Source organism: Leopardus geoffroyi, chromosome B4 (assembly GCF_018350155.1).
Source record: "Leopardus geoffroyi isolate Oge1 chromosome B4, O.geoffroyi_Oge1_pat1.0, whole genome shotgun sequence".
In the NCBI taxonomy this organism is placed as follows: Eukaryota; Metazoa; Chordata; class Mammalia; order Carnivora; family Felidae; genus Leopardus; species Leopardus geoffroyi.
In genome coordinates this window covers 131,172,874-131,195,200 of record NC_059341.1, presented here as the reverse complement: position 1 = coordinate 131,195,200, position 22,327 = coordinate 131,172,874, and the positions used below count along the sequence as shown (strand labels likewise).

At 53.1% G+C, this 22,327-nt stretch overlaps 1 protein-coding gene and 1 long non-coding RNA gene across 10 annotated transcripts in view; one reads left to right on the top strand and one right to left on the bottom strand.

The window, feature by feature from the left end:
• Positions 1–14,290, top strand: part of CACNG2 (calcium voltage-gated channel auxiliary subunit gamma 2) — a 108,127-nt gene extending 93,837 nt beyond the window's left edge. Inside the window, exons 2-4 of the mRNA XM_045465803.1 lie at positions 723–806; positions 12,480–12,620; positions 13,722–14,290. Of these exons, the coding sequence (XP_045321759.1) occupies positions 723–806; positions 12,480–12,620; positions 13,722–14,257 (761 nt within the window). The 3' untranslated portion in view covers positions 14,258–14,290. The remainder of the gene's footprint in view (positions 1–722; positions 807–12,479; positions 12,621–13,721) is intronic.
• LOC123591471 overlaps positions 1–22,327 on the bottom strand; it is a 107,841-nt gene that overhangs the window by 64,472 nt on the left and 21,042 nt on the right. The gene's annotated exons all lie outside the window — the stretch shown is intronic.

Genomic DNA, 22,327 nt, shown 5'->3' with positions numbered 1-22,327 from the left:
AGTACTTACTCGGATCATTTAGCCTCCCTGAGCCTCAGTTTCTTCATCTGTGCGATGGAAGAGATAACAGTCCTCTCACAGGCCTATGGTAGAGCCAGAATGAGTCGTAGTTCAAGAGCCTGGCAGTGGAGCTCAGCCCCCACTGGGGGCTCAACCCCTCCCCATCATCCCCCCCCATCATCCTCCTCCCCTGCCCAGAGCAGCTAGGGGCTGGGCACAGTGGATTCCAGGCCCTGCAGATGGGAAGGCACTTTGCAAGCTCATTTAAGGGCTGAGAACGTTTGTCGGCATCCGTGTGGGGTCTGTCTTCTTTGCAAAGCGATCTGCTCTCTGGCATGCAAAATGCGAGGTGACTCCCAGCAGAGCTGGGGCACAGAGGTGGGTGTACTGACGGGTTCATCAGCCTCCTCCTCGGCAGTCCCCAGCCCCGAGCCAAACCTCTGCTGCCCGCCAAGCTTCAGCTAATCCTCAGAAGCCTCGATGCAGGGACGGAAGGCTGGGTTTTGAAGTCTTAGGCCTTAGATCCTTTCCATTGCACCGCGGGTGTGTGTGTTTTGATTCACCAGGCAGATGTCCAAACAGACAAAGTGATACCTTCCTTCAGGGGCCAGGGAGAGGGCTGAGCCAGCTTCAGAAGAGCCAGAAGTCAGCAAGAGGCCAGTGGGTGCTGAGCCCCTGGAAACTCTGATGTTTCACGTGTCCTTCCTCCTCTTGTTTTCCAGGGAACTTCAAAGGTCTCTGCAAGCAAATCGATCACTTCCCAGAGGATGCAGATTACGAAGCTGACACAGCAGAATATTTCCTCCGTGAGTGCATGCGATTTTTTCTCCCTTCTGCTGGTGGGTCCAGTCCTTCTAACCTCCAGAGCACCAAAGGCCAGGACTATCCAGAGATCCCTGTATCAGCAGAGGGCAGGAAAAAGCTGAGCCTCGCTCCTTTCCTCCTGTCTGGAGGCCAAACCTTCATGCATGCTGTTCCCTCTGCCTGTAACCCTCTTCCCTCCCCTTTGTCTGATAAACTCCTATTCATCCTCCAGGTCCCAGCCTGAAACATCACCTCCTCCAGGAAGTCCTCTGTGCCCCTAACGGATTCCCAGAGCACAGCACATTTATCATGCTGTGGGGTCCTGATCTATTTGAGTAAACATCTCCCTGGCAGTCCCACCAATTATGTTAGGCCAGGGACCCACCCTATCTCGTTCACGTGTTCATATTCCCAGCCCAATGCCCTTCACATAATAAGCGCTCAGTAAATATTTCTTGACTAACTCAATGAAGAAACTCATCAGGCAGTTTCAGATTGGAACTTCGACCGAGAACAATACATGAGACTTTTTTTTCTTCCCCCACAATCAAGTCACGGTTAAATCCTGAGGTACACGCTGTGACCTTAAATCCACCTGAGGCATATTATCAAGAGAAAGCATTTTGAGTCCCAAAGAAAACTTCTCAAGAACCAACAAAAACTAACAAGGTAAAATGCTCCCTGAGAAAGGGATTTCCAGGAGAGGGGCTGAGGGTCCTTGACACCTGGGACAGCAAAGCCACCCAAGCAGAAGTGGGTGAAAGCTGTGCTCCACGCTCTCAAGAGGCTCTTCTAGAAGAGGTTTGCTCTCCACCAGGAGCGTCCCCACCTTCTGTCCCCGGTGACCTTCCCAGCCGCACGGAGGCCGCTAAAGCCTCCCTCCCATCCGCCTCCCCCCCCCCCCCCCCCCCCCGCCCCCAGCAGAATGGCTAGCATCACTCTCTGATCACTTTTATGGAAAATATAGGAGGCATTTCATTACATGGATCACCCCGTCTCTTTCAGTAACTACTCTTCACATCAAAGCCAACTCTCGGGTCAGCCTTAGAATCAACCTGGTTTCATTGAAAAGCCCATGGAACATGAAGTCAGCCCAGTGGTGAGGAAGAGAAAGGAAGGGAACACGATGTAATTTATAGATTTCTTTTGAAAGGGAGAAAAATATCTTACAATGCTCATCATTTCCGGTTATGAACTCCCGAAAGGCACTGCTCTTAAATGGAAGTCCTAAAAGACGGGTTGGGCTATCGGTCCCCACTACCACGTCTGGGGCTCTTGCAGGAGCAGTGCGGTGGCATAAAAGCGGGCTGAGACCTAGGCCAGAGCCTGCGCTCGGTGCTGGGGAGATCAAGGTGAAAAAAACAGGCGCATCCCGTGGCCCCAGGCAGCGCCCAGCCTGGCCGAGAGGCCCCTCAGAGAAACAGCTGGCCTCGGGAGACGCGGCGCGGGACGGATGCGGCCTGCTGGTGGCGGTGGGAGTAGGGGGACCACAGCCTAAGCCTCGTGCCAGGAGCCACCCTGGTTGAGCACAGTAAGGATGTGATAATCAGCTAGAGGGCTCAAAGGAGGAACTTTGTCTCCTTCATTGCTGTGCCTAGAACAGCTTCTGGAATAGAGCAGATACTCCATAAATGTTGTCTGTTACATAAAGGGCAGATATAGGAGTCTTCAGTGGCTGTTTCTACCTACTCCATACCTCCATAGCCTCATTGTTTAAGAGAGAATCACAGAAAGTGTTTGGTTCACTGGGGTATCCCCGGACAAAAGGCCTGAATTGGTTAACTGCTGTTAACAGGGCAGGATTCCAAGGGTCTGATTTAAGCTTACTTAACCCAACAGTATTTTTTGAGCATTGTAACAAGAGTCGGCAAACTTTTTCTATAAAGGGTCAGACAGCGAATATACCAGGCTTTGTGGGCCATACAGCCTCTGTCCCGACTACTCAATGCTGCCCGTGGAGTCTAGACATAATGGAAGCCAACGAGTGTGGCTGTGCTCCCAGGAAACCTAACTTCATTTACAAAAACAGGCAGCAGGCTGCACTTGGCATAGTTTGCTGACCCCTGATCTAGACTACGCTAATCTTGGGCTAGGCAACAAAAGTAATTCTGGAAAGCCGGAAGACGGGAGTTCCTATCCTTATCAATAGAGTCTAAATCCTAATACATTCTAACTAGATGGTCTCATTCTTAATAAGCTCTCGAGACGCTAGAAGCCAGGGATCGATCGTTCTTCTATTCCGATCCCCAGCCCCACTGAAGTGGGGAGGGGGTGGGGCTGTGTCTGGAGGTGGGCGGGGCTTCAGCCCCGTGGGCGGGGCTTCAGCCGGCTTCCAGTTCAGGTCTGTTACACCCATTCTCACAGGTCACCTGCCGCGTGGGAGGCCGTGAGAGGGGCTGACGCCGCCCTTGTCCCTGAGGGCTCACTGTATAGAAACAGGCCCGTGAAGGTAGCATGAATGCCAAGACGCAGGCAGGGATAAAATGGAGTGTGTGGTGCTGAGGGAGCCTGGCCCCTAACCCCCAAACTGGAGATGATTCCAGAAGGGTCCCCTTGAGAAAGCGGCACCAAGGCTGAGACTGGGCCTCTAGAAGCATTCGCTCATTTACTCTAGAGACATTCACTGAGCACTCACTCCGTGCAGAGCCCTGTTGTCAGTACAGGGGATCCAAGGGTGAACAGAACAAAACCGGTGCCTCTGTGAAGGTGACATTCTCGCGGAGGAAAGAAGCAATGGGCAAGACCACAAATAATCCCCTGAGACCGTTCCAGACCTGGCTGTGAGGGGGTGGAGAGTGAGGCGGGGGGCGGAGGGCAGGTGGGGGGTGTTGCTGAGGACAGGTGGTCGGGACAGCTTCTCTAAATGAGGAAAAGGACAGAGCCGAGAGGACTTGGGGGAAGTGCGTGCCCGAGGGGGGACTGGTGAGAGAGCAAGGGCCTTATTAAGGCAGGGGGGTGGGGGCGGGGTGTGTGGGGGTCAGAGGGGAGGCCCGGCTGGCTGAGCGCAGTGCAGGAATGGAAGACATTCCACAGCACGAGGTCCGAGAGGCGGCGGAGGAGCCCAATCGGGTGTCATTCTAAGTGTGATGGGAACCATGAGCAGGGGACACTGATGTGGAAGGTCCGTTCTGGCTGCCGGCCGGGGCGGGGGCAGGGAGGCCAGTTGGCCGCTGCTGCTGGCATCCTGGTGAGAGGCTATGGCGCCTGGACCAGAGCGATAGCTGTGGTGGCGGCCAGAAGTGAGGGGCTGTTTGGGAGACATGGCTGGGGGGGGGGGGGAGGGGGAGGGGAGAGCAGGAGCTTGGGGGTGGGTCCTGGGACCGGACCCCAAGGGGTTTCCAGAGGACAGCAGAGGACTGGCAGGAGGGGCAGGGTGGGGGGCAGGAGACCTAGGAGGGTGGAAAGGGGCTCAGCCAAACATTCTGGCTTTGACTGTTCGTGCACGGCCTGCCTCACACTGGGAGGGGAGCGGGGCGGGCAGGGTGGGCTCCAGGCAGGAGCTCCTGCTATTACCAAGGTCAGGGGCACAGTCTACTGGACTCTGCTCAACCTAAGGGCAAGATCTGTTCAGAGGCTGACACAGGGCCAGCACATTGCTGGCATGGACGGAAAGAGGCCTGACCATGTGTAAGCATGGGGCTGTGGGCCTCTCCTGGCAGAGCTATAGCTCCCGAGAAACCCATTGAGTATCTTCTCCTTGGCTCTTTGGGCCTGAGGTCCCAGTACTCGGGAGGCCAGGAAAGATCTGAGCTACCCATGGGCCGTGGGTCCTTTTTGCCTGCAGACAAAATTAAGACGGGCCTTCATGGTGCTTGCAAGCTACAACAAACGAAATTCACAAGTTAATTATATGGTCTGTTAAACTATGAGGAGTGATACGGAGAAAAATCCAGCAGGAAAGGAGGATAGGAAATTCCGGGGAGAGGGGGTTGTCCATAAAATCCTTGTTGTGAAATCTGAGCAAAGACCTGAAGGAGGTGAGAGGGAGCCATGTGGAAATGTGAGGGGAGAATGTTCCAGGCAGAGGGAACAGCAAGTGAAAAGGCCCTGAGACTGGAGCCTGGAATGTTTGAGGCGCAGGAGCGAGGCCAGAAAGACAAGAGTGGAGTGAGCAAGGGGAAGCCAAGGAAGAGCCAGTGAAGAGAGGCCCGGGGGTCCCTGTGGGTCCTAGAAAGGGCTTGGGTGTTGCTCTGATTGAGGCAGGAAGCCATCAGAGGGTCTGAGCAGAGGAGTCCCACTATCTCACATTTTACAGGACCCTCTGGTTGCTCCGTTCACAAGAGACTGAAATAGGGTAAGGACAGAAGCAGGCAGAACAGTTAGGAACCTACTGCAATAAATCCAGACAAGAGACAGCGTCCTGAACCCAAGTAATAGCAGTGAAGGTGGTGGGAAGGGGTCGGAGCCTGAAAATATTCCCAAGGGATTGCACGTAAGCTTTCCTGAGAGCCTACCTGTGGATTTCCCAGGAAAGGAAGGTGTCAAGGTTTGAGTCCAAGGCTGGGAAGAATCGGAAGCTCAGTGTCGGCCACATTAAGTCAGAGAAACCTATGGGACTCCCTGGGGAGACGCCTTGGGGTCTGGGGCTCACGGGACAGGCCCTGGCCCAGACAGGAGTTTGCCAGTTGTCAGCTGGTGGATGACATTTACAGCCACGAGCCGATGAATGGCCCGAGGCGGTGGTGCAGAGAAGAGGTGCAGAGTCTGAGCCCCAGGATGCCAAGGTTTAGAGGCCAGGAAGAGGAGGAGGCCCCAGGGAAGGGGGCTGAAGGGGTGGCAAGTGGGTGGCCCGGGTCAACCCTACCATCCCTGCTCCATCAGCTGGATGGAGGACCTAGAACAGAGGAGGAGGAGAGAGCATGCCAGAAGGGCTGGACAGGAACGCAGAGCTCATCTCCTGGGATGGCAAGAAAGTGGGGTTCACTTGCTCTCAAGCCATCAGACCAAGCTTCAGGCCTCCTGGGGGGCCCAGCAGAAGGAAGGCACCCCATAGATATCTAATGGGATGAATGAATGAATGAATGAATGAACGAACATTTTTACCCCAACCCCCATGGGTATTTAAGGAGTTCCAAAGCTTCTCCTGAACACAGAGTCCAGGGACTTTCTGGTGACAGGCCCTGGCCACCACCCTGAGCCTCCTGACATCTGGGCCCCACGAAGGTGTGGCCAGTGTGGCCCTAGCCCACCTGTCACTAGCTTGCCCAGGAACAAATGATGGCCAGACCTGTTTTGCCCACAGCCAGCTCTGGGGGGCCATCGATGTGTCTGCCACGGTGCCCCAGCCCCCGCCCATCCTTATCCTTACCAAAGCTTGCGAGCGGGTGAGGAAGAGGCAGAGGTGGCCCAGGTGTGACTTCCTGTGACTGTCAGTGTGTCGGTCTTTGTGCACAAGTGTGTGAGTCTGTGCTGTGTTCTGTGTCTTTCGGTGCCTGTGTGTCCGCGCATCTGAGCGTCTATCTGAATGTGTGTTTGCTCGTGTCTGCTGCGTGTCTACGGGTCCCTGCAGGCTCTGTGTGTGTGTGTGTGTGTGTGTGTGTGTGTGTGTGTATGTTGTGTCCAGGAGATGGGAGCTGGTATTTCCCATTGGTCACAGTGTGATTGGGGCACATCCCAAGCCACCACCCCTAGTCACTCACATCCATGCAGCCAGAGCAAACATTTCTCAAAACGGCTCCGACCTCATGCATTCCACGCACGCTGACACTTTGAATTGACCCCCTTCATTTCTCTAAGTGCTGGTGGCACCCAGCACGCTGACTTCCCCACCTAGTCCTGACTCACAACCCGCACTGTGATCAACACCAACCCGGGGCCCGTGAGAAACAGCAACGGTGCCTTCTGCCAAGATGAGAAAACAAACATTTCCTGGTGCTTGGCGCGTACCGGGCGCTGTTCTAACTGCTTGAAATGTATTTACTCCTTACTCTTCATCGCAGGCTATGAGCTGGGTGCGCTCGTGACCTCCCTATGGCAGGGGGGACAACTGAGGCTCAGAAGGGCAGGGGGCATGGCCGGCGGAGGCACGCAGGGCGCCTCTCTCCTGGGTTGGTGCAGCTGATCACCAGCCCCGGAGACAACAGGGAATGGGACAGCATCTGGCACCGCGCAGATGGCACTCCCCAAGGAAGCTCCGGGGCTTCTGGAACTCTTTTCCTTATGTCATTAGATAGAACACACCTGACAACTTTATATGTTACCTGTGTTCCCCTTCACAACACCCCGAGAGGTAGGTGCTGTTGGTGTCCCCATTACACAGGCAAGAAACTGGAGGCACGGAGGCCACACTGCCGGTGGGAAGGCTGGGACGGGGCTCCAAGGAGGCCCCGTGTGGAGCCCGGGCTCCCAAGCCACCGCTCTCAGCTTCTCTCTCTCCCCTCATCCATCGTCACCCACTTCCTCCTTCCTTCTCCCTCGCTCTGTCCTTCCTCCTCTCTCTCCCCTTCCCCACCTCTCTCACACCCACGCTCACACACACACTTGTGGTCCTGGCCACCCCATCCAGCACAGCGGGGAGGGGAGTGAGGGACAAAAGCCCAAGAGCCCAGCAACCCCTCCTGAGCCAGCTCCTCACTGATCCTCTCCGCTTAGAAGGGGAAAAAAAAAAACCCAGGTGGGATAACAGACATAAAGAGTTGAGCACTGCGCCCAGAAAATAGGGATCCCGCCCTCCACATACCTGGTAAGACTACCGTTTTAATCAAAGGCCACAACTGGCACAGGGAACAGGTGAGACTGTGGCCTGGCTGGCTGAGTGGACCCTGCGGGGAGGTCTGGGGGACGCAGGGCCATCAGAGACAGGCAAGACCCTAGAGATCACCTAATCCAGACAAGGAAGCGGAAGCCAGGCATACCACGTGATTTGCACGAGCCCCTGCTGGGCCATCACTTCCCACCAGGGTGCCCGGAGCCTCAAAGTTAAGCCCTCTGCTCTTCCACAGGCAGGTGCATCTGTCCCCACCTCTGCGTCTACAACCCCCCCCCCCATTACAGCTTCAGCCCACCGCAGCTCTGTGCCCCAAGCCTGTACCTCGTGAGCCCCCCACCCTGGTCTGCCTCGTTCCCTTTAGGGCTCCCCAAGCTCTCCCGTGGCTCTCTGCGATCCAGAATCTTCCAGTTCCCTGAGCAAGGATGCTTCTCCAGCCCTGGAGCACACACGCTGCTTCCTCTCCCTGGAACACTCCACATCCCACCTCTCTTGGTCCCTGTTAGCTTCTCCTTATCCTTCAGATGCCAGCCCCAGCCTCACTCCCTGGGGGAAGCCCTCCTTGATGCCCACGTGAGCTCAGAGGATGCTCTGAGGGGCAAGACGTGCATGTCTGAAAGCAGGGGAGGGCGGTGGTCAAGACACACAGGCCCTCGAGGCTGACCTCCTGGGTTCACAACCCAGTTTCCCCACTTCCTCGCTGGGCGGACTCAGACAAATGGCTTAACCTCTCTGTGCCTCAAGTTTTAGCTGCCGCTTGATGGGGGCTAACCAAAGTACTTATTTCACGGAGCTGTAATGAGAACTAATGAGTTAATAGATACACAGTGCTTAGAACAGCCCTGGGGTACACGAACCACTCGATGAACATTGGCCATCTGTATGTGACATCAGCCTGTCACATACCTGCATGGTGCCATATGGGTACCTTTCTTCCACAGCACTTTATCCTGGTTGATAATTACATAGTATCTGTGTTATTACCTGACGACATGTATCTCCTTCATGAGAATGTAAGCCCCATAAAGACATGGCCCAGGCCTGTTTTTGAACCCCTGTGTCTTCCATGCCCAGCCTGGAAGTTGGTACAGCGGCGGGCACTCGACCTGTGTTTATTCATTGGACCCACAGCTAGTTAAAAGCGAAGCATCTCCCCACTCCGGGACCATGCAGCCCTTCCCCAGTACAGCATATTATGTTCTCAGCCAGGAAATGTCCGAACTGCAGCTCGCAGGCCAAATCTGCCCCCCCCCCCCCCCGCACCACCACCAACACCACTGTTTTTGTAAAGAAAGTATTATTGAGATAGAAGCGCACTCATTTGTTTACATATTGCCTGTGGCTGTTTTCAAGCTACGACAGCTAAATTAGGTAGTTGCAGCAGAGAACATATGGCCAGCAAAGCCACAAATGATTATATTTACTACCTGTCCCTCAAAAAGTCTGCCAATACCTGCTTTAGGGGCTTGTAACCTCCTTGAAGCCAAGGCCATGGCTTCACGGGGCTGGTGTAAGGTTTAAATGGGTTTATCCATGTAAGACACTTAGGATAGTGTAGGGAGAGCTCCAGAATTGTTGGTAGGGACTGCAGAGTTCCATATGCTTACTCATAGGAGATCGATAAATATTTGTTCATTGAAGAAACCAGATACTTTCTGCTCCTCGCGATAGACTTTAGCACTAAAACCACCCCAGCTTCGGTGGGAATCAAGGCAATTCGTGGGGAAGAAGTGTCTGGATGGAGGGGGCAGGACGATAGAAAGAATAACGATGGTACCGTTTACTGTACCCTTTCTAGGGTAGACACGGGACAGCCATGGTCCAATGTAACCTTGACAACAGTGCCTCTCGAACTTTCGCGTGCACGTGACTCGTGTTACGTGCTTTTGCAAAAATGTAGAATCTAACTCAGTAGCTGGCAGTGTAAGACCCAAGAATCTGCAGGCTCTAACCAGCTCCCCCGCGATGCCCAGGCCCCTGGCCTTCCGACTGCCCTGTGAACAGCAAACCTTACATTCCCGGGAGTTGGGTATTAGGGTTATTTTTCCCATTCTCCAGGATGCAGAAACAGACTCAGCCAGGTAAAGACCCTTGGCCCAAGGACACATTGTTAGGGACAAGGCCCGCGTCTGAGCTCAGATGTGACGAACTCCCAAATCCCCACTCAGCCTATGACACTGCCTAGCGGGAAAGAACTCTTTCGAGAAACTTCTCCAATGTGAGTCCCTGCTTGCTCTAAAGCAGCTTCCTTGCCCAGCCTCCATCTGGGTCTCGCTCTGCTCATCTGAGCCACTGCCACTGCCCCCTTGGAAGTCACACCAACCTCTCCTTCTTCCTTCTTGCCGTCACCACCCCCCCCCCCCCCCCACCATTCCCAGCTGGTCAGGAATCGTATCCACACAGGGAGGGCAGAAGCGTGAGAAATCATCTGATGGTCCACACCCTCTTTGCACATGGGCAAACCAGAGAGGACGAGGCACCTGTCTCAGCCACACAGCAAGTGAGTGGCATAGTTGGGACCCTACACCCAGATCTCTGGACTCTGCAGCATCCCTCCCAGGCTCCTTGGAAGCCCCAGAGGGAGAGTACAGGATGGCCCAAAAGTTGGGCCGATCCGGACTTGAATCCTGACTCACTAGCTGGGCTGCCTTGGGTGAGTTACTATGCCTTTCTGAGCTTTAGTTTTCTTGTCTATAGACGGGGGCTAAAAAACACAGCCCATGGTGTTATGAGGATTAAATTACAGAATGTATGTCAGGTATTCGTTCAAGGCTCGACACAGAATGGTGCTTACCAAAGATTCTCTCCCCTCTCCCCTTGTGCTTGTGAAGATGAGGATTCAGGCAGCATTGACTGTGCAAGTCCAGGCACCTTGCAATCATGTGTGCGCGTGTGTAGGGATGTGCGGGAAGGGCGACCAGGTTGGGGACATAACAGTTCTCTTGAAATGACTTGCTGGGGGAGAACGCTGAGGTCTGGGGGGAGGTGGCCCATCCGTCGGCGGGAGAAGGGAAGCCCGATTGCCCAGGAACCCAACTGCACCCTCTGTGTGCCTCCTCCTCTGGCCCCGGCTCAGGTTCACCTTTCTTCAAGTCCCCCTAAAATAATCGACTCACCCAATAGCATCAGTAAGCAGTGTAGACTTCCTAAAGATCCATGGGGAACAGAGAAGAGGGGTTTTATGCCACGCATTGCAGCACACTGCCTAAAATCCTCTTAGAAAAATGCCCTGAGTTCTATACAGAAAAACTCTCTTCGCCACACTGCCCCCCAAAGGGGTGGGGAGCCAGGGGAGGCTCGACCCCCGGCACCTTCCTCTCCAAGATGTACATCCCCAGCCAACCCTTACCCCCACCCCACGGCTGAGCCAACAGGCCCTCTAATAGGACCCAACTTCCTCAGAAGCCATTTAAACAGCCCAAACACGTAAAGAAAACTTCCTTTTCTTCACACAAGCTTCCAGATGGCTCTGCCTGGCCCACAGCTCCGGGGACGAGCAATCAGGGTTCTGAGGTCACTCGCTGCCTATTTGAATCTGGAGAGAAAAGCTCTTTTCCTCTCCAGAGACCCTTTAGGGAGGACCTCATCCGGACACTGTCCCCCACATACACAGCCTGCCTGCCTGGCCTGCCTCTCCCCCAGCTGCCTTCCCCTGCCCTCAGCCACCTGCGTCCCTCTGTCCTCCTTCCTCTCACCTGCAGGTGGCAAATGTTCCTGAAGATATTCTTTTCTCTTGCCTGTTTGTCAGTCCTTGCTTCTTATCTTATCCTGAAGGCATTTTTTTGTTGTTGTTGTTGTTCTTTGTTTTTTACTTTTTCTTTTCTTGGTAACATGTCTGCTGCTGCTTCTTTCTGGAAGCCCTCCCCACACTTACTCACTCAGTGAGCCTTTATTGGGGACCTACTGGGTCTTTGACACAGAGGTGTGGTGGGGACAGAGAGAATAAAAAGAAAAAAAAAAAAAAAAAAAGGCCGCAGTCCTTGCCTTCATGGGACCCCACGGCTTATGGCAGCAGCATACGTAGAAACGAATTTTTCCCTGTAATAACTATCATTTAACCAGTGTTTACCACATACGCTCCGAGTTTCATCCCAGTGCGTTATCAGAATCAACTCATCTAATCCTCACAGCGATCTTGCAAGGTAGGCACTATTACCGTCCCCATTTTATAGATGAGAGAGTTGAGGCGCAAAGCGACAGCTTACCCAAACTTACACAGCTAACACATGGTAAAGCCGGACCCAGATCCAGGCTGTGCGACTCCCTCACCACTGTAACACGCTGCCTCTCCTTGTGCCCCAAAGCACAGAGGAAGGGACAAATAACTTTGCCTAAGGAAGTCAGGGAAGGCTTGACAGAAGAGGCGAATTTGAGTTGAGGGTTGTTTTTTTTTTATTTTTTTTTAATGTTTATTAATTTTTGAGAGAGAGAGAGAGGAAGACACAGAATCTGAAGGAGGCTCCAGGCTCTGAGCTGTCAGCACAGAGCCCGACGCGGGGCTCGAACTCACGAACTATGAGATCACGACCTGAGCCGGAGTCGGAGGCTTAACCGACTGAGCCACCCAGGCGCCCCTGAGTTGAGTTTTAATGGATGAATAGAATCTGCTGAGTCAAAAGGAACAGGAGAAACATTCTAGTAAGAAAAGTCAGTGCATCAAAAGTCAGAAGCATGCAATTACATGACATGGGAAGGGTGCTGTGGCTTGACAAGAGGAGACATGGGGACCAGGAGGCATGAAGCCTGAGGGGGGCAGAGGTCAAGTCACACAGGGCCCTGTGGGCCTCATGAGGCCCTGGCTTGGTCCTGTGGGCAGAGAGGAGCCCCTGAAGGGCCACACGAGCTGGGCAGTGGCTTGCTCCCCCTCCCCTTCCCCACTCCCACTCCCGTGGGCCACTCTCTCCCCCTAGCGTCCCTCTGGCTCACAGCTGTGCCCTTCTCTCTCTCCCTGACCCTCTGTGTTCTGCAGGGGCCGTGAGGGCCTCAAGCATTTTCCCAATCCTGAGTGTGATTCTGCTTTTCATGGGTGGACTCTGCATCGCAGCCAGCGAGTTCTACAAGACTCGACACAACATCATCCTGAGTGCCGGCATCTTCTTCGTGTCTGCAGGTAATGGCCACTGAGCTGCGCTGGGCCAGAGCCCAGGCCTGCCTGGGGGTACAAAGGCTGAGGCTGGGGTGCTCAGCGACGGGGAGGACTCGACAGGGAGGGGGGAGGGGGAAGAGGGATCTCCAGGACTGGCAACAGGTCATGTCATAGGGGAGGTGGGCTGTGCTGGGGCTCCCGCCCCATAACAACGTCCAAGCCCCCCGCCGCCACGCAGTCCCCCAGGAACATCCCCAGACCCCGTCTCTCAGCCCAAATGGCCCATCTTCCTCCTACCTTTTAGAAAAGGGCCCAGATCCCAGGTCCCTCTCAGAATACTGGGCCTGTCCTCACTGCCCTGTCCCCTCACTGTCCCACTTGGGTGCAGGCAGGCACCTAAAACCACGTCCCTCAGCCCCATTACAGGACTAGTCACATTGCTACAGATGCCAGAGAAAGAACACGGCTGTGGGATGAGCCATTTAACAAGAATGAGGAACACTTAAGTAGTCCTTACCACACCCCGGCCCCCGAGAGCCTCACAGGTATTAAGTCATTTAATCAATCACTCCCACAAGAGCCAGTCCTATCCTTCTCCCCATTTTACAGATCTGGAAACTCGAAGGTTACCTTGCCAAGGGCTTTGATTCCAGGCAGTCTTGGCTCCAGGAGCCAGTCTGAACCTCCTGCAATCCCAGCTTCAAATCTCTGTGCAGCCTGCAGCAAGTTACCTAACCTCTCTGTGATCCCTTTCCTCAGTTTGCAACGCCCTTGGAAAGCGCTCAGTAGTGAAGGCAGGTAGCAGACGCTCAATAAACAGTGTCCATTATCATGACTCAACGCGCTGTAGAATGCCTCTCTCTTCTCCCCCTCCACTCCCGCATCTTTGTCTCCAACTGCCCTCCCCTTTGTGGCTCTCTTCAGTGGCGTGACAAAAATATTAAGGTGATGCTTGCCTATGTCACTGTAGAGCACTGACCCTGAAAACTCCGGATCAGGGAGAGACCGCCTAGCTGCCCCTGCCCTTCGGTTCCCCCCTCCCCAGGGCCTGATATCCTGCTGGAAACTAACCCCCCCCCCTCTCTCTGACTCCCACCCCTCCGCGCCCGTCCCTGTGCCCCGCAGGTCTGAGTAACATCATTGGCATCATCGTGTATATATCTGCCAATGCCGGAGACCCCTCCAAGAGCGACTCCAAAAAGAATAGTTACTCGTACGGCTGGTCCTTCTACTTCGGGGCCCTGTCCTTCATCATCGCCGAGATGGTTGGGGTGCTGGCGGTGCACATGTTTATCGACCGGCACAAACAGCTGCGGGCCACCGCCCGCGCCACGGACTACCTCCAGGCCTCCGCCATCACCCGCATCCCCAGCTACCGCTACCGCTACCAGCGCCGAAGCCGCTCCAGCTCCCGCTCCACCGAGCCCTCACACTCCAGGGACGCCTCCCCCGTGGGCATCAAGGGTTTCAACACCCTGCCGTCCACGGAGATCTCCATGTACACCCTCAGCAGGGACCCCCTGAAGGCCGCCACCACGCCCACCGCCACCTACAACTCCGACAGGGATAACAGCTTCCTCCAAGTCCACAACTGTATCCAGAAGGAGAACAAAGACTCTCTCCACTCCAACACAGCCAACCGCCGGACCACCCCCGTATGAAGCCCGCGGGAGGGGGCGGGGGAGGGGCCTGGCAGCGCCGCAGGAGGGGCGCGTGCGCCGGGAGGTGGGGCGAGCAGGGGAGGGGGCGGGAACCCGACCACCCAAGGGGAAGGGGAAACCTTCCAAGAGCAAAAAAACAAAACAAAACAAAACAAAACAAAAACAAAAACAAAAAAACAAAAAAATAAAAAAACAAAAAAAGCGAAAAAAAAAACAAAAAAAGAGAAAAACATAACAAGTAAATTTGAAAAAAAAAAAAGAACAAAATATAAGAGGAACACAGAAGCAAAACGACAGGAAATGTGAAAAAATATTAACCGAGGGAAAGAAAAACAAACTTTAAAAAAAAAAAAAGCGAGAGAGGATAAAAAATTTAAAATAGAAAATAAATCTAAAAGAAAATGCATGATTTCCCATGTACCATTATTTTAACATTTAATAAAAACCAATTTAAACGAAAAAATAAAAGGGAACCAAGATAACATTAAAGCAAAAAAATGAGAAGGAGCGGAAAGGAAGGGGGATGTTCTCTGCATTTATCAGGGGTTTATGTTACTTTTTGTTTTAAAGCGGGAGAGTTAACTTTTCTGTTCTCTTTAACCCCAAGCGGGCTCTGCCTCCCTGGGCGAGTGGGGGGGTGGAGACTCAGGGGCCCCGGGGCCGGGTGAGCCCCTCGGTCACTGCCAGGTCCCTGGAGCCTCTGGACGGTTGCCCCAGGAACGCTGGGCAAGCTCCGAGGCTCGCGAGGCTTGCGAGCCGGCTCCACCCAGCATCGATGGGGCAATTGTAGGCCTCCAGGTGACCCTAGAGTCCTTGGTCCCTCCTGTCCGAAAGGTGCCTGGAGGGGGGTGCACTTGGGGCTTGCGTAGCGCCCAAGTTCCCAGTCCTTAATGGTCCTTAACCCACTGTGATGACTTCCTAGGCCTTGAGGGAGGGGAAGGAGAGGGGATGGCTGCCTTTGGCTTGCAAGATGCCCGGAAACCCTGGAATCCTCAGGGTGAGCTTTTGGGGTCACCACCCCAAGCTCCTGTCCCTAGGAGCGGGAGATGCTCACCCCCCGGGGGGTTATAAAGCAGCTCTCCCTCCTCACCTCTCACCTCAGGGCCACTTGATGACCCTGGGGCGATGGTGGACCCCCAGACTCATAGGCCCCCGGCCCCCTGGGAAGGGGGGCTCATTGACCCTTTGGGGGTCCTTGGACTCACTGAAGCCCCCCCCCCGGGGGCCCAGCGAGTCCAACAACGACACTGCAAAAAGGTTTCTTTTTACAAAAGAAAAAGGAAAAACAAGTGGTGATTTTTTTTAATAAAAAAACCACAGACTATAAATAAATGTAAATATATAATAAGTGGATTTACTTGCAAGAAAATCAGATAGTATTTTTCTTTTAATTCTTTTCCAGCTTTAAACTGTGAAAACAAAACAATGGGGTGGGGTGGGGGACTTAAAATTTAGCAGGGAACTTGTAAAGAGAAAACAGAAAACAAATATACAAATCCATTAAAAAACAAAACAAAACCAAACTGCTGCAAGATATAAGGGCTGGGCTCAGGGGGAGGGAGAGGAGGAGGGCCCTAGGGGGAGAGACAGGGGGGGTTCTGTGAGGAAAGATCTCTTCCTTATACCAGGAAGGTGCTGCTAATGTGGGAGAGAGAGAGAATCATGATGGAGAACCCGGTCTACACGAAGGAGATCGAATACCCACTCACACACACTCACATACGCACACGTACACACTCCTCCGGGCCCTGTGCTCCAATCACACGCTGGGATGCACTCTCAGCCTAAACCCTTTCCTTCCCATACATAGCCAGAGGCAGGGTTCAGAGAACACTGACTCATGCCCTCCAAAGCCATTGACAACAACCACACACACACACACACACACACACACACACACACTCACTCACATGCATGGAAAGGGCCCCAGTCTAAACTCTAGCTCTGGATTTTGGAATCCCTTGCTGCGATGGCCTCTCTGGGCCTCAGTTTTCCCCTATGTAAGCATAAGGACTGACCTACATGAGTTTCAAAGGCCCATTCTTATTCTTGGTGTCGATGACTTTTAAGATGTGCCACCTGCCCAGAGGAAGATGCCAGGGATGACCAAAATAGCTGCCATCCAGCCCCCAGACATTGAGAACATTCCCAAATCATCAGTCAGCCTCTCAGACAGACACACACACACACACACACACACACACACACCCCATATGCCTCCTCACTGTGCTCCCAAGCCCCTGCCCCCACATCCAATGTCAGAGCAAAAATACACACATGTGAGCAAACATATCCTGCCATTCAGACAGAGAGGGAGAAGGCACCAGAGGTCCCTAAAGTCACTCTTCATTTGGTGTCCCCTTTCTTTAGTGCCATAACCCAGTCACAGAGAGTGAAGGGGGCTTCTCTGAGAGAAGAGATTAACAACCGCCAGGCCTTCCCCACTGCCTTTGGGGGTCAGACAAAAAGAGGATCCTCTGAGGTTTGCTGGGAGGGGTTAAGGTTGAGGGGCCGGAGGGGATCGCAGGTTGAGGACCAACCCCCCAAATTAAGCTGACACCATGGACTAAAGTCTGGGGCGTCCCGTGTTGCTCCCCCACCTTCTTCCCAGACCATCAAAGGCCAGTTCCGACTAACGGAAACCCAACAGCTTTCTCAAGTGTGGATTTCAGCCCAGCCTGCCAGCCACTCTGCTCAAAGTGGGGGGCCCCTGCTGGCCCCCACTTGGTTTGCTTCGCACTGGCCTGGCCTGAAGTTCCTAAAGTTGAGCTCTGGAGAGTTGCGGGGAGGAGGAAAGGAAAGCCCTTTTTTCAAGTCAGCTGCAGCTGGAACCCTAAACTCAGCCTGAGCCACAAGGCAGAACATCTGCTGGTCCCCGAGCGCACAGAAGGCCACGCCCCCCCGGGGGCAGAGCCAAGGCGGCCAAGGCTAGCGCGGTGGCAACACAGCCCTTCTCGGTCTGGGCAGAAATCGCAGCCTCTCTCCCTCCCTCACCCCACCAGCTTCCAAACCTGAAAAAGATGAAGGACTAGAGAGAAGGAGAGGCCCCAGGAAAACAGCAGACAAACGGGTGCTGTCGGAAGAGGAAAATTGGCCCCAGTTCTCTGGGTTCTGGCAGAGTGTTTGTGGGGTAGCAACTGGCGCTTCTTTCCAGGCTGGGGCCTGGGGCCTGGGTCGCTTGAAGAAGGCCATCTGGGTGCAGGGTGAAGCCAGCGCTGCGGAGAAAGGGCTAGGGGGCCCGAAGGGAGGGAGCGGGGAGGGGGGCTGTCAAGGGCAGCTGATTGCTCATGCCCAGCTCAAACCAGTTCAAGAAACCAACCTCCGATTTATTTTCTTGGTGGGTCCTTTTTTTTTTTTTTTTTTTTTCAGACTGTTAACAGAAAAAAAAAATTTTAAAAAGCAGAAAACTTAAAAAAGAAAAAAAAAGAAAAAAAATCCTGGTACATGAAATAAAGATTTTTTTTTATAGCTTGGTCCTCACGTCAGTGGATTTCTTTAATTGCTTTCCCAACTAAACAATCCTGAAGCTGTGCAGTCTCAGAGCTGGGGGGTGGGAGGCTTAGAAGCCATGCAGTAGAATGTCCCCACTCCACAGGTCATGAGTCTCCTCCTAAGTATCCTTTAGGGATACTTGCACACCTCTGGCGACAGGGAGCTCATCCCCTCCATAGGCAGCCTAGCCTGGGCTGGGCAGTGTTCACCGGTCAAAGTCTCCTCTGCAAGATGAATTTCAATCCACTTCTTCCTTTGAATCCAGCAACAATGAACAAGTGCCTTCCCTTTCGAACACAATCGTCCTTTTGGACATTTGAAGATGGCAAGCATGATGTCCTTGAGTTCTTTGTTTTAGAACAAACCAGCCCCACTCAACATCCCAGTGACACTCCAGGGTTTCAATTTTTCCCCATGAAGGTGTACAGCCTGGAATGAACGTGACCCTGCAGGTGAACTCAGAGAGCTCCCTGCATGGAACTGCTCCTCCGAGGGGACTGTGGATTGGGAGGCAAATGAGGAGGGTCTAGCGGGAAGCCCTGGGTCTCTCCTAACAGGAGAGACAAAATGGGGAGTGTCCTAGTCTGCTCAGGCTGCTATCACAAGGCCTAGACTGGGAAGTTTAAACAACAGACATTTACTTCTCCAGGTTCTGGAGGCTGGGAGGTCCAAGATCTAGGTGCCGGCAGATTCTCTTCCCAGTAAGAACCCTCTTGCTGGCTTGCAAATGGTCACCTTCTCTCTGTGTGCTTACAGGGCACCAAGCTCTGGTCTCTCTTTCTCTTCCTATAAGATCACCAATCCCATTGGGGCGCCTGGGTGGCTCAGTTGGTTGAGCGTCCGACTTTGGCTCAGGTCATGATCTCGCGGTCCATGAGTTTGAGCCCCGAGCTCCGCATCAGGCTCTGTGCTGACAGCTCAGAGCCTGGAGCCTGTTTCAGATTCTGTGTCTCCTTCTCTCTCTGACCCTCCCGCATTCATGCTCTGTCTCTCTCTATCTCAAAAATAAATAAACGTTAAAAAAAATTTTTTTTAAAGATCACTAATCCCATCGTGGAAGCCCCGCCCTCCTGACCTCATCTAACCCATTATCTCCTAAAGACCCCCACCTCCAAATAGCCTCACACTGGAGGTTAGGGCTTCAATACATGTATTTCAGGAGGCCACAAACATTCAGCCCAACACAAGATGCCAACAGGAGAATCTGACCCTTGACATTGGAGAAAGGCCCCATTTGCAGGCAGCTAAAGAGCCAGCGTGCCGATGTCCAGCCCTGGTCTGGTCAAACTGCCAACATCAGCTATTTGAAAGAGCACTGTAAACACCTCTTAAAATCCATTAAACACATTTCATTTAGTTCCTTTTAACTTTGAGAAAAACTGTCATACTGAATAGGAGGGGAGGAAAGAAGGTCTTCCAAAATCAAATCAAGATTTAAAAAGCAAACAAAAAGGAACTCATCCGTTGGCAAGTTGTAAACCGCTTCCTTCCTCCTCCTTCTATTGCTTCTCTGGGCCCACTTGCCCATCAACACCTTGCTGAATTTATTATCCTTAACGAGGAAGGTCAGGTACAAACTCACAACCAAATGGGTGACAAACAGGAAAAGGGAAAGCTAACCAAAGCTTGTTTAAAATGAAAACATTATAACACATTGTTCTGAAAAGAGAAAAGAGCTTCATTCTGTCCTACTGATATCCAACATTGCAGACCAAAAAAACAAACAAAACGAACAAACAAACAAAACCCCACGGAAATCTCATTCATTACAATAGCTGGGGTTCACTGGCCTGGTTATTTGAATATTTTCATTTAGAAAGCCAGAAGAGTCACCTATATGTGATCTTCGACACAGCCATGATAATACCCAGGGATGGGAACTGGGGAGGATCCCAGATGTCACGATGTCCCAGATGTCACGACCCCAGTCCTGACATAGATCAAGGATTCTTCATGAGCTCTGGAAGGCAGGGTCCCTGGGAGGGGAGACAGTGCATAAGACGTGGGGAGGAAGCATAGTCATTGTACAGGTCTCCTTGGGGTCCAAGAGAAAGGAGATGTACACAAAGGAGACCCAAGTGACCCAGACCTAAGAGAAGCCCATCCCCACGCCATGAGGCCCCAGAAAACTCCACTCTGGAATTGGCCCACGTTCAGAACTCCCTGCTCCATTCAGCTCAGGTCCCGTCAGGCCACGCCACCAAGCCACCCCCTCCCCAAACATCTCTTCCCCCAAGATCACCCCTAACATCTGCAAGCCCCAGGGTAGGAGTCGATACAGAGCCCCCAAAGCATAAACTTGAATATTTAAAGGCTACAAATCAAACAGACAAAGTTTAAAATATGTTCCATCCTTCCATCCTGACAAACATCTCTTCGTGGTGACCTAAAATACTAGATTGGAATTTGGAATTCTCAGCCTGGTCTGGATGCTATACCCAAAAGTGGCAAGGGGCAAACCCAGCCTGGCTCCTAGCCCAGGCCTGGCCCCCTTCCCTTCCCACCTCCAGCTCCGCTCAGCACAAAGTGGGTGTCCATCCCAGCCTGCACGCCCAAGTTCCAGCTACAGACACCCAAACGACAACTCCTTGACCGTCCCTCACACCAACCCAACCTCGAGACACATGGCAGCCAACCCTGGAGGTTGGCTTAGGATCCTTTGGGCAGAAATTCTAGAGTAGCAGGCCCCAGAGAGAGAGCTCTGAGAGAGGGGTGTGGGCTCAGGGTAAGCACATGCCCTTGGATTATGGACTCTTCCCCCTACGGAGGGGGGCATGGCCTAGAGGGCCACAGCTAGCTTCCCCGAAGCCCAATGCTCAAAACAGGGGCCCCTCTTGCCCAAGTCTGAGGTCAGCACAGACTCTCTCTGGCTTTTCAATGTAGATTTCAAATCCTCAGGTCCAGCCCTCAAGGCAAGAGGTCACAGAGCTCAGAAGACCTATCCTTTCGTGCAAAAGGGCACTGCTGAAGCCCAGAGAGGGCAAGCAATGTGTCCACACCTGTGCAGGGAACTCGCTTCACGCAGGCTCCAGGCCCTGGTCTCCTGGCCTCCGCAGTCCCCAGCCACCCCTCCTGACGGAGGTTTGAAGGGCTCCTTCTCTTCCCTTCTCCATTCACGCTCCAGGCTTAGAGTGCTGACCTCACCGAACTCTGAGGGCAGTGGAGGCAGGGGAGGGAAGGCTGCTGTCTCAGGAGACCTGACTAACCAGGAGGGTCAGTTTGGACTGGCTTCCAGGCCAATCACAGAGAGAGCTGGCTGGGTACCAACGACCACTGGCTCCCCTGGTGCACGGGCTCTGGAAGAGGCCTCTCTGGGCCACATGCGGAGACTTCTCCCAGGCCTGAGGAACTTTGCCGGCTGCCTTCTCAGCCACAGGCTGTCGCAGACGGACAGCCAGCAGCCAGTGGTGTGCTGGGACTGCCTCCTACAGGTGGGCTACGCGTATCCCCTCTCAGCTCTCCAGGAGGCCACCCTGGCACCTTGAAAAGGGAGTGGGCAACTGCTGTAAATGGGGGATTTTTTTTAAGTTCATTTATTGTGAGAGAGAGAGCATGAGCCGGGAAGGGGCAGAGAAAGAGGGAGAGAGAATCCCTAGCAGGCTCTGCACTGTCAGCATGGAGCCCGGCACGGGGCTCAAAGCCACGAACCGTGAGATCATGACCTAAGCTGAAGTCAACAGCAGGACGCTTCATCAACTGGGCCCCCCGGGCGCCCCAGGGATTTTTTTCTTTTTTTTAACAAAGAGCTGATTATCAAGCATTTGCCGGCATATCATTCCACAAATGTGTAGATATGGTGTGTGCATATAGGTTCACTCATGCACACCTTCAAGACGCAACCCTACCCCCCCCAACACACACACAGCATGTGAGCCTATGTGTGTCCACATACGTATTTTTATGGGCATGTGCACACACACGGCACGCGCTTCTGGAATTAGAACCATTCACACAAACATATTCGTTCGGTCTGTCAGGTTTATTGACCACGTCCACTCTACCAGTCCTTGATCTTGGTCCCGAGCGTACAGACAAGACAAGGACAGGAACTTTCCTGCAGAAAGCTTAAGTTATCTGTCTCACCACAGCAAACTGGCATTTAGAGAGAGCCTACAATACGCCTGGCACTATGAAATCATGTATCATCGCAGTCCTGTGAAGCAGGTGTTACTACCCCCTTTACAGATATGGAAACTGAGGCCCAGAAAGGCAGAAAGGTATGCGGGTTAAGAGGGTAGGTCCTGGATTCTCACTGCCAGGTTCAATCCACTGCCAGGCTCTAGACACTTACTCTCAGCCTAACCTCGGGCAAATTACCTATGAGTCCGTTTCCTCATCTGTAAAAGGAAAATAATAATAACAGCACCTATCTGATAAGATTGCTAGGGGGCATAAATGAATTAAAAGCATTAGAACAGTGCCTGATACCTATAAACACTTACGTAAGTGAACACTCAAAAAAATGTAGCCATGGCACAAAGAGATACCACAGTGTGACAGAGCACAGGGTCAAACATCGGGGTCTCTGGGTCCAGAGTCCTACACCACACCGACTACTCTGTCCTGTCTGCATCATCT